At 40.1% G+C, this 16,349-nt stretch overlaps 1 protein-coding gene across 1 annotated transcript in view; it reads right to left on the minus strand.

Moving 5' to 3' along the window:
- The window catches only part of RASEF (RAS and EF-hand domain containing), a 91,489-nt gene that overhangs the window by 45,234 nt on the left and 29,906 nt on the right, over positions 1-16,349 (minus strand). Inside the window, exons 2-3 of the mRNA XM_053577465.1 lie at positions 15,370-15,516; positions 11,806-11,896 (exon numbers count right to left, since the gene is read on the minus strand). Of these exons, the coding sequence (XP_053433440.1) occupies positions 11,806-11,896; positions 15,370-15,516 (238 nt within the window). The remainder of the gene's footprint in view (positions 1-11,805; positions 11,897-15,369; positions 15,517-16,349) is intronic.

A 16,349-nucleotide genomic window follows, 5' to 3' on the forward strand; every position in this document is an offset into this window, starting at 1 on the left:
GCAAACCAATGCTCTCAGGCATTCTTGTGGGGAGTCAGGGAACAAAGACAGTTTCAGGAAATGATATGAAGAAAAAGAAAATCCAGGCAGATGTGCTGGGAAGCCAGTTGGGGGCACGGTAGGGCCTCTCTGCAGAGATGTCATGTTCCCACCTCTACATACCTGCCCGGGTGAAAGGGTCTCACTGCCTACTCATTGGCTGTGGAGCCTGGGCAAGCTACTTAATTTCTTTGTGCCTCCACTTTCTCGTTAGATTATTGTGAAGATTAAATTTAAAAATCCAAGCAAATTATAGAATCCATATAAATTAAATAATCTAAGTAAATTAAATATTCCATGAAAATTAAATAATCCATATAAAATAAATAATCCATCTGTAATGCTTAGTAGAAAAGCAACATTGCCCTTAAAGGTAACTTGTTTTTTTCTTGGAGACAGGGTCTTCCTGTCACCCAGGCTAGAGTGCAGTGGCATCATCACAGCTCACTGCAACCTCCAAATCCTGAGCTCAAGTTATCCTCTTATCTCAGCCTCCCAAGTAGCTGGGATTACAGGCAAGCACCACCACACCCAGCTAAAATGTTTCTATTTCTTGTAAAGACAGGGTCTCATTCTGACCTCAAACTCTCAGCCTCAAGAGACCTTCCAGCTTCCCAAAGTGCTAGGATTATAGGCAGAAGCCCCTGCACCCAGCCTTTGTTCTTTCTTTCTTTTTTATTAAGTGACTACCTTGACTTAATCCAGATTAACAGGTAATTATTTAATTATTCATTTACCTATTGAAGGACATTTGAGTTATGTCCAGTTTGGGGATATTGCAAATTAAGGAGCTATGAGTATTTATGTACAGGTCTTCATGCAGGTATACACTTATGCCTTGGGCATGCCACAAATACTGCCCACTTCACAGGTGAATGAAGACACAAGGCCTCACAATGAGGAATAATGACGCTTCCTGACATCAGAAGGGACATGGATGCAAGTCTTCTCACTGGGTCGACAGCCACAAACCCAAATATAACAACTTTCATGCAAAGTTCACTAAAAAAATTTATCACCAGCTTATTTCATTCCCAAACTTCAACAGGTAGAGGCTGGGACATCAGTAACCTAGGTGAGAAATGGCGGTGGTTCAGATCAAATCTTCACAAACTTCTGGCAAAATGAAATGGAAGGACGTAGCCCAATTCATTCTATAAGACCAGCACTAGCCTGGTACCAAAATCAAAGACATTAAAAGAAAATTACAAACCAACATCTCTTATGAATGCTGATGCCAAAATGATAAATTAATTCAAAATGATAATCTATGAAAAAGATAATACATCATAACCAATTGGGGTTTATCTCAAAAGTATGAGTTCATTCTAACATTCAAAAATCAATGTAATTCACCATATTAATAATCTAAAAAAGAAAAACGAAAAGATCCCTTCCATAGAGTCAGGAAAGGCATTTGACAAAATCCAAAATCCATTCCTGATTAAAATAACAGCAGCAGCAACAAAAACATCAGCAAACTAGGAACAGAAGGAACCTCCCCAACTTAACAAAGGGCAGATGTGTGAGTGACAGACGTCACGGCGTCCTGTGAATGCAGACCAGGACGACCTCTCCACCACCTCTAATCTACTTGCCAGTGCAGTAAGTCAAGAAAAATAAAAGCACCATGCAGGTCAGAAGGACCAGTAAATCTGACTTTATTCCTATATAATCATCAACCTAGAAAATATAATGGAATGCACAATATATTTCAAATTCATCAAAATTAATTTTTCTACTCTTCAAAAGACAGTTAGGAGAATGAAAAGACTAGTAATAGTCTGGGTGGAAATATTTATACATCAGGTATTTGATGAAGGACTTATAAAGAATATAAAAAGAACGTGGCAAAACTCAGAAGTCAAAAACAACCTAACTTTTAAAATGAGAAAAATATCTTTTAACAAGATACTTCCCATCAAAGAAGACATATACATGGCAAATAAATGCAGATCCTGGACACTGTTAGTCATTAAAGAAAGGCAAGTTAAAAATCCCAACAAGATTCTTCTACATAGCTATCAGAATGCTCAAAGATTAGAATTTTCATACACTGCTGTTGGAAAGGTACAGTGCCATAGCCAGTCTGGAAGTCAACTTGGCAGTGTCTTAGAAAAATAATATATACCGAAGATGGCAGCCGAGTAACAGCTTCCTTGCATCTGGGCACCGTGAGTCTGGGGATATAGGACTCCAGGCATCTCTGGCTGGTGGGATCTGCCTATCATCACCCCTGAGAGGATACAGGGAGTCAGCGAGAGACTTCTGGACCCCAAGAGGAGGACTAAAACAGTGGAAAACCGGCAAGTGGTCGCGTGTGTTCAATCCGCCTAAACCCGCCCGCAACTGTAAGTTCAGTAGCAGCGAGACTGCAAACCAGAAAGGCCTTACCTGTGAACTGTTTTGGTGTCTTTGGACTTGGCACTCTGCTGAACTGCCTTGGGGAGAGCCTGAGCGGGAGTGCGGAGAACTCTGGCCTTTGTCTAGGGCCCCAGTCTGAGCCGCTGAGCCAGACGGAGCTAATAGAGTTTGGCTCTGGGTCACAGGCAGACATTGTGAGCGATCTGCCCTGGCAAGCTCCGCCCTCAGGGTCGCAGAGCTGGAATTGGGTGGGAGCTGGTAACCCAGCGACCAAGTAGCCTAAGGGCGGGGTCTGAGCCGCCTTGCAGCCCTAACCCTCGGGGGCAGAGGGAGACCAGTTTTGACACACAGGGTAAGTGGATAGCCACTTCAGCAGTGATTCCAGCAACAAGCACTTCCCTGAGAAAGCTTCTGCTCAGTAAGTGAACAAGTTCAAAGTGCCTTTTAAGTGGGCTGAAGAGAGATTTAGGGCGTCTACCTGCTGGGGTTCGAGAAACTAGCAGCCTCCAGTCGTATCAGAACTGTGATTAACATCTCAAACCCCAGAAGACCACGTGTTGCCCAGACAATATTCAATTCCATATACATACTGCTTTGTTTTTGGTTGCGTGTGTGTTTTTTTTTGTTTGTTTGTTTGGTTTTTTTTCTGGTTTGGTTTTTTTTTTTGTTTATTTTGACGTTCTAGATTGTTGTTTTGTTTTTTAAGTTCAACCTTTTCCATACAGATCCTTTTTCTTCCTCAATTTTTCTAGTTTAATTATAATTTCCCATTGCTGCCTATTTCAATAATCAGAACTTCATTTTTGTTAGTGTTTCTACTACTATTATTTGGTTTTTCCAGCCAATTTTATCCTGTAAAGCTTTCTGTTTGCTTGTTTTGGTTTGATTTATAGCATTTTTGTCTTTCCTCTCTACTTGGTGGAGGTGGGGTACTGTGTCTGATCAGGTTAGCAAAGAGCTGCTGACCTCAAGTGAACCACCCCACTTGGCACCCCCAGAAGGTGTTTTTTTTTTTTAAGGTTGTATCAAAGTACCCTACTGTACACCTATATTGCTCTGTCTCCCTCTTTCTGTGCCTCTCTTCTTTTTGTCAATATTCCTTTCACCTAACCACTCTCCTTTCTCTATTTTTCTTTTTTTTCATTTTTTTTTTTTTTTCTTATCACTCGGTCCTCATTTCTTTCATCGCTTTTTTGCTCTTAAACCTTCTCACCCTTCTGGTCCTGTAACCCTTAGTCCATAGGCACAAGAACTTAAAGAGCAAGAGGAATTGAAAGGAAAATTAGGGCAAGTAAACAGATAAAAGAAATCACCCATGAGGAAGAATCAGCAGAAAACTCCAGGCAACATGAAGAACCAGTCCAGAACTACCCTGCCAAGGGACCATGAGGTAGCTACTGCAGAGGATTCCACCTATACAGAAATGTTAGGAATGACAGAAAGGGAATTTAGAATACACATGTTGAAAACAATGAAGGACATGATGGAAACAATGAAGGAAACTGTTAATAAAGTGGAAAATAACCAAAAGGAAATTCAAAAACAGAATCAAATAAGAGATGAACGATATGAAGAATATAAAAAGGATATAGCAGAGCTGAAGGAAATGAAACAGTCAATCAGGGAACTTAAAGATGCAATGGAAAGTATCAGCAACAGGTTAGACCATGCAGAAGAAAGAATTTCAGAGGTAGAAGACAAAGTTTTTGAGATAACTCAGATAGTAAAAGAGGCAGAAAAGAAGAGAGAGAAAGCAGAACGTTCACTGTCAGAATTATGGGACTTTATGAAGCGTTCCAACATACGAGTTATAGGAATTCCAGAAGGGGAAGAAGAATGCCCCAGAGGAATGGAAGCCATACTAGAGAATATTATAAAAGAAAATTTCCCAAATATCACCAAAGATTCTGACACACTGCTTTCAGAGGGATATCGGACCCCAGGTCGCCTCAACTCTAACCGAGCTTCTCCAAGACACATTGTGATGAACCTGTCCAAAGTCAAGACCAAAGAAAAGATTCTGCAAGCTGCCAGGAGTAAGTGCCAGTTGACCTACAGGGGCAAATCCATCAGATTGACCTCAGACTTCTCTAATGAAACTTTCCAAGCAAGAAGACAATGGTCATCTACCTTTAATCTACTTAAACAGAACAATTTTCAGCCCAGAATTCTGTACCCTGCTAAGCTAAGCTTCAAAATTGACGGAGAAATCAAATCATTTACGGATATACAAACATTGAGGAAATTCGCCACAACAAGACCAGCTCTACAGGAAATACTTCAACCTGTTCTGCACACTGACCACCACAATGGATCAGCAGCAAAGTAAGAACTCAGAAATTAAAGGACAGAACCTAACCTCCACACTGATGCAAAAGATAAAACTAAGCAATGGACTCTCACAAAATAAGACGAATAGAATACTACCACACTTGTCAATTATCTCAATAAATGTTAATGGCTTGAATTCCCCACTGAAGAGACATAGATTGGTTGACTGGATTAAAAAACACAAGCCATCCATTTGCTGTCTGCAAGAAACACACCTGGCTTCAAAAGACAAATTAAAGCTCCGAGTCAAGGGTTGGAAGACAATTTTTCAGGCAAATGGAATTCAGAAGAAAAGAGGAGTTGCAATCTTATTTTCAGACACATGTGGATTTAAAGCAACTAAAGTCAAAAAAGACAAAGATGGTCACTTTATATTGGTCAAGGGAAAAATACAACAAGAAGACATTTCAATTCTAAATATTTATGCACCCAATTTAAATGCTCCCAGATTCTTGAAGCAGACCTTACTCAGTCTGAGCAATATGATATCTGATAATACCATCATAACAGGGGACTTTAACACTCCTCTTACAGAGCTGGACAGATCCTCTAAACAGAAATTAAACAAGGATATAAGAGATTTAAATGAGACTCTAGAACAACTGTGCTTGATAGACGCATATAGAACACTCCACCCCAAAGATAAGAATATACATTCTTCTCATCACCCCATGGAACATTCTCCAAAATTGATCATATCCTGGAACACAAAACAAATATCAACAGAATCAAAAGAATTGAAATTTTACCTTGTATCTTCTCAGACCATAAGGCACTAAAGGTGGAACTCAACTCTAACAAAAATGCTCGACCCCACCCAAAGGCATGGAAATTAAACAATCTTCTGTTGAATAACAGATGGGTGAAGGAAGAAATAAAACAGGAAATCATTAACTTCCTTGAGCATAACAACAATGAAGACACGAGCTACCAAAACCTGTGGGATACTGCAAAAGCAGTTTTGAGAGGAAAATTCATCGCTTTAGATGCCTACATTCGAAAAACTGAAAGAGAGCACATCAACAATCTCACAAGAGATCTTATGGAATTGGAAAAAGAAGAACAATCTAAGCCTAAACTCAGTAGAAGAAAAGAAATATCCAAAATCAAATCAGAGATCAATGAAATTGAAAACAAAAGAATCATTCAGAAAATTAATGAAACAAGGAGTTGGTTTTTTGAAAAAATAAATAAAATAGATAAACCATTGGCCAGACTAACGAGGAATAGAAAAGTAAAATCTCTAGTAACCTCAATCAGAAATGATAAAGGGGAAATAACAACTGATCCCACAGAGATACAAGAGATCATCTCTAAATACTACCAGAAACTCTATGCCCAGAAATTTGACAATGTGAAAGAAATGGATCAATATTTGGAATCACACCCTCTCCCTAGACTCAGCCAGGAAGAAATAGAGCTCCTGAACAGACCAAGTTCAAGCACTGAGATCAAAGAAACAATAAAAAAGCTTCCAACCAAAAAATGCCCTGGTCCAGATGGCTTCACTCCAGAATTCTATCAAACCTTCAAGGAAGAGCTTATTCCTGTACTGCAGAAATTATTCCAAAAAATTGAGGAAGAAGGAATCTTCCCCAACACATTCTATGAAGCAAACATCACCCTGATACCAAAACCAGGAAAAGACCCAAACAAAAAGGAGAATTTCAGACCAATCTCACTCATGAACATAGACGCAAAAATTCTCAACAAAATCCTAGCCAATAGATTACAGCTTATCATCAAAAAAGTCATTCATCATGATCAAGTAGGCTTCATCCCAGGGATGCAAGGCTGGTTTAACATACGCAAGTCTATAAACGTTATCCACCATATTAACAGAGGCAAAAATAAAGATCACATGATCCTCTCAATAGATGCAGAAAAAGCATTTGATAAAATCCAGCATCCTTTTCTAATTAGAACACTGAAGAGTATAGGCATAGGTGGCACATTTCTAAAACTGATTGAAGCTATCTATGACAAACCCACAGCCAATATTTTACTGAATGGAGTAAAACTGAAAGCTTTTCCTCTTAGAACTGGAACCAGACAAGGTTGTCCTCTGTCACCTTTACTATTCAACATAGTGCTGGAAGTTCTAGCCAATACAATTAGGCAAGACAAGGAAATAAAGGGAATCCAAATGGGAGCAGAGGAGGTCAAACTCTCCCTCTTTGCTGACGACATGATCTTACACTTAGAGAACCCCAAAGACTCAACCACAAGACTCCTAGAAGTCATCAAAAAATACAGTAATGTTTCAGGATATAAAATCAATGTCCACAAGTCAGTAGCCTTTGTGTACACCAATAACAGTCAAGATGAGAAGCTAATTAAGGACACAACTCCCTTCACCATAGTTTCAAAGAAAATCAAATACCTAGGAATATACCTAACGAAGGAGGTGAAGGACCTGTATAAAGAAAACTATGAAATCCTCAGAAAGGAAATAGCAGAGGATATTAACAAATGGAAGAACTTACCATGCTCATGGATGGGAAGAATCAACATTGTTAAAATGTCCATACTTCCCAAAGCAATCTACCTATTCAATGCCATTCCTATCAAAATACCAACATCATACTTTCAAGATTTGGAAAAAATGATTCTGCGTTTTGTATGGAACTGGAAAAAACCCCGTATAGCTAAGGCAGTTCTCTGTAATAAAAATAAAGCTGGGGGCATCAGCATACCAGATTTTAGTCTGTACTACAAAGCCATAGTGCTCAAGACAGCATGGTACTGGCACAAAAACAGAGACATAGACACTTGGAATCGAATGGAAAACCAAGAAATGAAACTAACATCTTACAACCACCTAATCTTTGATAAACCAAACAAGAACATACCTTGGGGGAAAGACTCCCTATTCAATAAATGGTGTTGGGAGAACTGGATGTCTACATGTAAAAGACTGAAACTGGACCCACACCTTTCCCCACTCACAAAAATTGATTCAAGATGGATAAAGGACTTAAACTTAAGGCATGAAACAATAAAAACCCTCCAAGAAAGCATAGGAAAAACACTGGAAGATATTGGCCTGGGGAAAGACTTCATGAAGAAGACTGCCATGGCAATTGCAACAACAACAAAAATAAACAAATGGGACTTCATTAAACTGAAAAGCTTCTGTACTGCTAAGGAGACAATAACCAAAGCAAAGAGACAACCTACACAATGGGAAAGGATATTTGCATATTTTCAATCAGACAAAAGCTTGATAACTAGGATCTATAGAGAACTCAAAGTAATCCACATGAAAAAAGCCAACAATCCCTTATATCAATGGGCAAGAGACATGAATAGAACTTTCTCTAAAGACGACAGACGAATGGCTAACAAACACATGAAAAAATGTTCATCATCTCTATATATTAGAGAAATGCAAATCAAAACAACCCTGAGATATCATCTAACCCCAGTGAGAATGGCCCACATCACAAAATCTCAAAACTGCAGATGCTGGCGTGGATGTGGAGAGAAGGGAACACTTTTACACTGCTGGTGGGACTGCAAACTAGTACAACCTTTCTGGAAGGAAGTATGGAGAATCCTCAAAGCACTCAAGCTAGACCTCCCATTTGATCCTGCAATCCCATTACTGGGCATCTACCCAGAAGGAAAAAAATCCTTTTATCATAAGGACACTTGTACTAGACTGTTTATTGCAGCTCAATTTACAGTCGCCAAAATGTGGAAACAGCCTAAATGCCCACCAACCCAGGAATGGATTAACAAGCTGTGGTATATGTATACCATGGAATACTATTCAGCCATTAAAAAAAATGGAGACTTTACATCCTTCGTATTAACCTGGATGGACGTGGAAGATATTATTCTTAGTAAAGCATCACAAGAATGGAGAAGCATGAATCCTATGTACTCAATTTTGATATGAGGACAATTAATGACAATTATGGTTATGGGGGGGGGAAACAGAAAGAGGGAAGGAGGGAGGTGGGTGGGGCCTTGGTGTGTGTCACACTTTATGGGGGCAAGACATGATTGCAAGAGGGACTTTACCTAACAATTGCAATCAGTGTAACCTGGCTTATTGTACCCTCAATGAATCCCCAACAATAAAAAAAATAAATAAATAAATAAAAAAAAAAAAAAGAAAAGAAAAATAATATATACCACAGTTGACCAAGCCATTCCACTCTGGAAACTTACTCACGAGAAATGAAAGTGTATGCCTACGTGAAGACCTGTACATAAATACTCAGAGCCCCTTAATTTGCAATAGCCCCAAACTTGAAATAACTCAAATGTCCTTCAATAGATGAATGAATAAACAAACTGTGTCTCACCTACACAATGGACTACTACTCAGTGGTTAAAAAAAAAAAAAAAAAAAGGATGAACTATCGATACCTGGATAAGTCTCAAAATAATCACGCTGAGTGGAAGAAGCCAGACCAGAAATAGTGCATAGTGCCTAATTCCATTTCTATACAATTCTATGAACTTAAAACTAATCTACATTTACAGAAAGTACAACAGCGCTTGTCTAGCAAAGAGGGGCAAAGAAGGGAGGAAGAAAGTCTTGTTATGCCTTCAAAGGGGCACGAGGAAACTTCTATAGTAGATGGTTATGTCCGTGATCATGCTTGTGGGGATGGTTTCACAGTGTGTAATATGAGTCTAAAATCACCACATTCTGTATTTTTTGTTGCATGACAATTATATTTTTGTAAAGTTGTTACAATTTTTTAAAAATCTAACTGAAACATACAATATGAGAAAGAGATGAACATGGCTGGAGGACCGGGGAGGGCACCAAGGAGAAGCCACGACGTTCTCTGAGCTTTTCAGAATTTAGGACAGTGGAAAGGGGTGGGGAGACAACCACCAAGGCAAAGAAAACACAGCGGGAGCGAAAGCAGAATCATGGGCAGTGGGCAGAGATACAGCCGGCAAGACTCTGAGGTGAAGAACCATGACGAGCTAAAGGGAGTCATGTAGACCGGAGGGAAACTAGGGAAAGTCTTCCAGCGGCCTGAGTGTGTTATTCCAGAGAGACCGTGTTCAGAAGGGTGTGAGGAAGACGCAGGACAGGCAGGCAAAGAGGCTTCCTCCCAGGGCCACAGCTGCTCAGCCTAGTGAGGTCCTGGGCTGGCCTGCTGACGGCTCAGAGGCCACATCAATGTGGTGAATGACTGGCTGCATGTCCCTTGCTGTGGAATAGAGAAATGTTGCCACAGATGCCACAGGTTTGCCACCCCAGGGCCAAAGCCCAAGAACCCAAGGAAGATGATATAACTAACAAAACATGAATTTACAGTGGGGCCAAGGTTATATCCCCATTACCAGCCACAAACTTGGAAGGTATTTACAAGCAACGAGACTGGTTACCAGAATAACACAGGTATTTGATTAAGTATATGATGAATGAATGGATTTAAAAACCTGGATAAAGAGAAACAAGGCAGAAAGAAAAATAAATTTTACTGTTTTTAGACCACAAAGAGGAAAGTACTAGCAGAAGAACAGGATACCCATTGTAGTAAAGCTGGACTATGAACCCTGAACCATTTACTGGGCTGATTATGACATCGAAATGCTTATTGTGCTTGTTATAAAGAGAGAGGACAACACAGAGACCCAAGGTCATACACAGGGTAAAGCCATATAAGATGAAGAATCTCAGAGGAACCAAAGGTACACAAAGTCACAGAGAGAAAAGCACAGTAAGAGTCACAGTGCAGCCACCACATCATAGACACTGTATCCAGTCATGGCGGGAATCCTTGTTAAAGCAGGTAGGTGGCATTACTCCATTTTTAAAGATGAAACAAGGCTCAGGAGTTGGCCTATTTGTCCAGTGCCACCTTGTCTAGGTAAGGAAAGGGCCAGGATACAAACCGAGGTTCCTGGATGCCACTGCTCAGGCCACGTGCCTACTATCTCACTGCTTTTCAGTGTTAACAGGTCAAATGAATGAATAAAAAAGGAATTCTTCGCCTGTGGTCCCAGCTACTCGGGAGGCTGAGGCAGGAGAATTGCTTAGGCCCACGACTTGGAGGTTGCTGTGAGCTGGGTGAGGCCACAGCACTCTACCGAGGGCCACAAAGTGAGACTCTGCCTCTACAAAAAAAAAAAAAAGGAATTCTTAACCTAATATTAGCTACTCAAAGAAATATATCTATCTGTTTTCAGTGAGCATTAATCACCCAAAAATATTTTTTAAGGAAAAAAATAATTATGTCTTCAATGAAAATCACAGAAGATAGCGTGCAACTCTCAGCCCTGAAGGGTTCCTATAATGCTGAGTTAAGGTGTAGGATCAACCCTCCATATATCTGAGATGCACATCTGTGAATTCAAACAACCATGGATTGAAAATACGAAAATAAACAATAAAAAATGATGTAAATAAAAGATATAGTATAACAGCAATATACATAGAATTTATATTTTATTAGGTATTGTAAGTAATCTGGAGATGACTTACAGTATACTGGAGGATGTGACAGGTTAGGGGCAAATACCGTGCCGTTTATATATGAACTGGAGCATGCAGATTTTGGTACAGCCAGAGTGGGGGGAATCCTGAAATGAACCTTCTGTGGATAATGACGATAACTACACTCCATTATAAAACAATGAAGTTAGAAAGAATTTTAACTTCAGTGTAATGTACATTTAAAGCTGTCAGCAGAGACGGCAGTGAGACAGATAGGTGTAACATAAGCCACCTTCTCTACGGAAGGCTAGCTCTGCCTTCTTCAACTTCAGCTCTCACAACCCTTCTTCATCAAGGCCTCTCATGCCCAACCCAGCAGCCTCCTCTCCCAGTCACTGATCATCACCCACATTGTTTCTTTACTGCACTTGTCACTACCTGAATGTATCTGCTTTATTTATATATTTGATTATTATCTCCTCTGATCCTTACCCCACCCCCCAAAATGCCACCAGTAAAAATTCCCTTGCTAGGAGCCTCTGTGGGAGCCTGGGCTTGTGCTACTCACATCTTGACACCCAGATGTGTGTCCGGGGCCCAGTGCATACAAAGTGCCTCATAAAGATCTGCTAAATGAATAGCCAACCCCAGAAACATACGTCTTTCCGTGTCTTATGCTCCGCAGCCTGAATCCTCTGATCCATTTCCTCTTCCAACTCACTCAACTGCATGGCTGCCTTGTCCTGGGCTCTGCAATTCAAAAGAATGGGCTCCTTTTTATTAGGTTCGCAGACTTACAACACAAAGAGAAAATGTCGCACTCATTGATGTTAAGCTTTATATTTTACAGATGAGGAGAAACATAAGAATATTCCCCCTTCCTTCTGCATAATCAAATGAGATTGGCAATTTGACCGCCTTGGCGTAAAATGATTTTAAAACTAGATACAGTCATGCGTTGCTGAATAATGGGGATATGTTCTAAGAAAAGAGTTGTTATTTTGTCATTGTGCAAAGATCACCGAGTTTACCTACACAAACCCAGATGGCACAGTCTACTCCATACCTAAGCTACATGGTGTGGCCTCTGCTCCCAGGTTACAAACCTACAGGCAGCACCGTTACTGTACTGAGTACTGTAGGCAACTGTAACACAGTGGTTAAGTATCTGTGTATCTGAACATATCTAAGTATAGAAAAGATACAGTAAAAACACAATATTACGATCTCATGGGCCCACTATTGCATACACCATCCATTGTTGATCAAAACTTCACAATATGGCATACGCTTGTATAGAAAAAAGGAAATGCATGAGGTAAAATGGTATCGAACTAGGTTGTGGCAAGGAATAAAGATACCAAATTGCTGCGAGGCTCTCAATAAATTCTGAAAATCCTTTTTGCTATCATAACTGAGTTACAACTCTGGATACACACACAAAGGGAATTTCAAGGCAAAAAGATAGCTATAATTTTGAAATTTTGTTATATGAAGCTTACCATGTTATATGTTAAAGCTAAAAGAGAAAAAAGATCTCAACAATTATTTCTAATTAGTCCCCTAAACTTCTGGAATGTAGATAAGATTAAACCTTTTAGAAAAATTATTTGTTATTAATACAATTAATAAATCAAATCTCTATGGAGGTGGAGCATATTGATTTGCTAAAAAGTTAGAAATGGAAAAATTTTGGTAAGAGGGATTCCAGGATTATTTTATTTAGTAATTGCCTAGTATGAAATGTCAGACCCTTCCAACGGCTGAGGTTTAAACAATAGTCGAGGTTCGAGATTAAACATTAAAAAAATTATTTTCCTTGGTACTCTCTGAGCTACATGTCCAATTATCTAACTCTTCACATCCATCTGCCTTGCCTACTCAGCTAGATTATAAGTGACCCGAAAGCAGCCACCTAGGGATTTAGAGGTGATGCACTTGAACCCAGGACATGCTATTAATAAAAGGGACTAAAGGCGAGAACTTCCTCCCATCTTCTAGTTTGGCCTCTACTATGGCATTCTACCTGTTTCTCACTTATTTACTCCCTCATAATACAATTTGTTCATGCATTAGTTTAACTGCTACATAAAACTCCAAAGAAATACTGGAGGGGGAAGACCCCAAAATTTAGGGTAGCATTACTATTTTCTATTCCAGTTTAATTTCCTCCTCACCTTACAACCTACACATGGTTATTTTAACCAATTGTAGAAAGTCAGCTAGTACCTGCTACTTGACATCTAGAAATTATATATTCCCAAAGCAATTTTTTTTTTACTAACTCTGGAACTATAAGTAGGTAAGCCACATATCCTTTCTCCCTTTGTTATAATCGTTTTCTCAGCTGTTTCTGCTAGATGTCCAGTCCCAACATCTGGGACTGCCACTGAATCTACTCACTCCCAGCAACATTGTTCTTCTTTTATAAATCAGGGCAATCCATAATGACACAGTGTTTTCCCTAGCAATTTCTAATTTCTAGTAACATGTCTGTTCCCCATAACCTAGTTTAAGGCTACTCCCAGGACACTGGGAGTCCATTCTTCAGGGCAGGTGCAGAGTGAAAACACTGTAACCCGCCCCCTACCAAAAACAGAGGAGAGGATGAATGGTCCTTGTCTAAGAATGCAGGGAATGGTTCATCAGCACTCATTTAAACATTTCTCTGGAGGCCTTTGATAGCTAAGAGAGGGGCTTTTAGGAGATCCTAGGCCCAGGACAGAGCCTGGCTCTGCGTCCCTCCCACAGAGCACAGGAGAGGGGGTGGCAGGAGACATCAACACAGCTTGAATTAATGTGATGTACTCACTCCGCAGTGAGAGCGCAGCCTACTTGGTTGTAAGAACATAAAGTGGGCCTTTTCTCCCTTTGTAGGTTTACATGTCCTTAGATGGGATGTTGTGTGTGTGGACATGTGTGTGTCCCATGTATCTTCATGTAGGTCTGTACATATGTACCTGGGAGTTTGTCTGTTTTAAGAGACATTCAATGGCACTCTGAAAAATCAATAAATATGCCTGCTTGTCACCCCAAAGAAGGCCCGGTCTGGGGCTCTGGGCCACACACTCCAGAAGGCTGAATGGAATTTGCAGTTCTAAGGATCACATTTTATCTTATTGGAAGGTGAACTTGAGGGGAAAGGTCAGAGCCAGGTAAGGAAAATGTTCCATAAGAAACCTCCTGTGAATAGTTCAACCCTTACTTTAGGACATATGAAAGGTCCTATTTAGCATCAGGATTTTAAAACATTTTCTCTTCTACAGTTTAATTCCCTTCGCTTACTCCAAAGATTCAACTAGATAGTTTCGACGCCACATGGAGGGTGGAGGGGAAGAATAAAGAGACAGAGGAGTCCCAGACGGACAGGCAGCACCCTCTCACAGGGGCTGTGTTCACAGGCTCTGGGCAGAGGCCAGCAAGGTGTGCAGTGTGGTGGGACCTGCTGGCAGAACACATGGGAGCAAGCAGCATGTGTGGGGCACAACCAAGATTTGTGACAAACAAAATGCCCTCTCTTTCCCAACATGTGCTAAAGGAATGTGGTCGTTGCAGGGAATAAAGGGGCTGATGTTTGGATTGCAACACATATAAATTCTTTTGCAACGAGATGGCTGTTAAAATGAGTAAGATATCCCATGTGAGCCAGCTCTGGCTTATGTGAACTGTCTGTGACATAGTAAGGGTTTAACAGGTTTTTAGCTTTCAGTTCACAGGAGAGGGCTGGGTAACGAGGGCTAGAGAGAGGGACAGCAGCATCGCAGTGGCAGCCACAGCATGAGGGGCTCACCCACGATGTCATGTACTAAATCTCAATATCCTGAGGATGAGAATATTTTCATCCTCATTTTCCAGATATTGGAATGGACTAAGGCAAATTAATGAACCAGCCCACAAGGCTCACATTTGTGAGTTACAAATCCAGGCTTTAAATGGGGTCCCGCTTGCCTTTCTGAAGTTTCCGATCTGTGGCTGGATATAAGCTAAATCTCTGAATTGTTTTATATTGAATCATTAGTTGTGAAGAGTTTATATAATGACCAACTGATTGCTGACTGACCCTATAAATTGCTGTCTGATTCAAATTTCTCTGTGCTGATTTAACTCAGGAGGACCACCTACATCATAATGTGATCATGCAGTTCACTCCATCTGCCACCCTGTCGGGGAGCAGGTTAAAGGACGTGCTCTCTATGCCACTGAGAAAGGAAAGACTCCAATACCTCTTCACTGCAATGGCCAGGTTTTCCATTTCTGTGCTTTGAAGTTTGATCTCACGAATAAAATTCTTTATAACATGTTCATATGGCTGAAGTAGTCTTGGCTCCACAAGATTGATGTTTTGATACAAGGTACTAACTTGTTCTTTTCTGCCAAAAAAAAAAAAAAAAAAGGTAAATTAACTAAAACGATTTAAAAAAAGGGGGCAACTGTGTAGAATACTTTTAAGAAAGAGAAACATTAAGAACCAAGAAAGGAAAACCAGCAATTAATAAAATGATCCAGAAGGAAGGAAAGACGACAGTCAGAAATACTGTTGCATTTTTCTCCACATTAGGAAATGGAAGCCTTTGAGGGCAGTGGAAATGCACTGGAAGGACCTGGAAGGGAAGGAATTTTTTTGTCACTTCTGTTTTGTTTTTTAAAAAGAAAGGTAAATAAATTTACAGAAAAGCTAGATACAGTAAACCAGTCACTTAATTCCATGTTTGACCAATCCCTAATAAAATGTTTTAGCCTTTCTGGTCAGTAGAGTGGATATACACCTATTATTTCATACTCAGTTAAAATTACTTTATATAAATTCACATTTATGTATGTATTTGCACTGCTGTTATTCCCAATACTCCAGATACCAAACGTGTGAATTTTTTCTCTTACCAACCAATTCTCCGACTTTCTGGACACCTCTGTGTATCTGACAATTCAGTTCAGTTCTGACAGTTAACTACCCTGATTTAGCACTGACCCCACAGGCTACACGTTCAGTCCCATAAGTCTGCCCCCTCTTCAGACACCCATCATGAGCTCTAAGTTGCCACCTGTACTTCTGACCAACTGGATATAAATCATGGGATCCCATGACATGCTCCTCAGGTTCCATGATTTGCTAAAACAGCTCACAGAACTCAGGAAAACACTTTAGATTACCAGTATATTATAAAGGACACAACTCAGGAACTGCCAAATGGAAGAAATGCTT

This window comes from Nycticebus coucang, chromosome 2 (genome assembly GCF_027406575.1).
Source record: "Nycticebus coucang isolate mNycCou1 chromosome 2, mNycCou1.pri, whole genome shotgun sequence".
In the NCBI taxonomy this organism is placed as follows: Eukaryota; Metazoa; Chordata; class Mammalia; order Primates; family Lorisidae; genus Nycticebus; species Nycticebus coucang.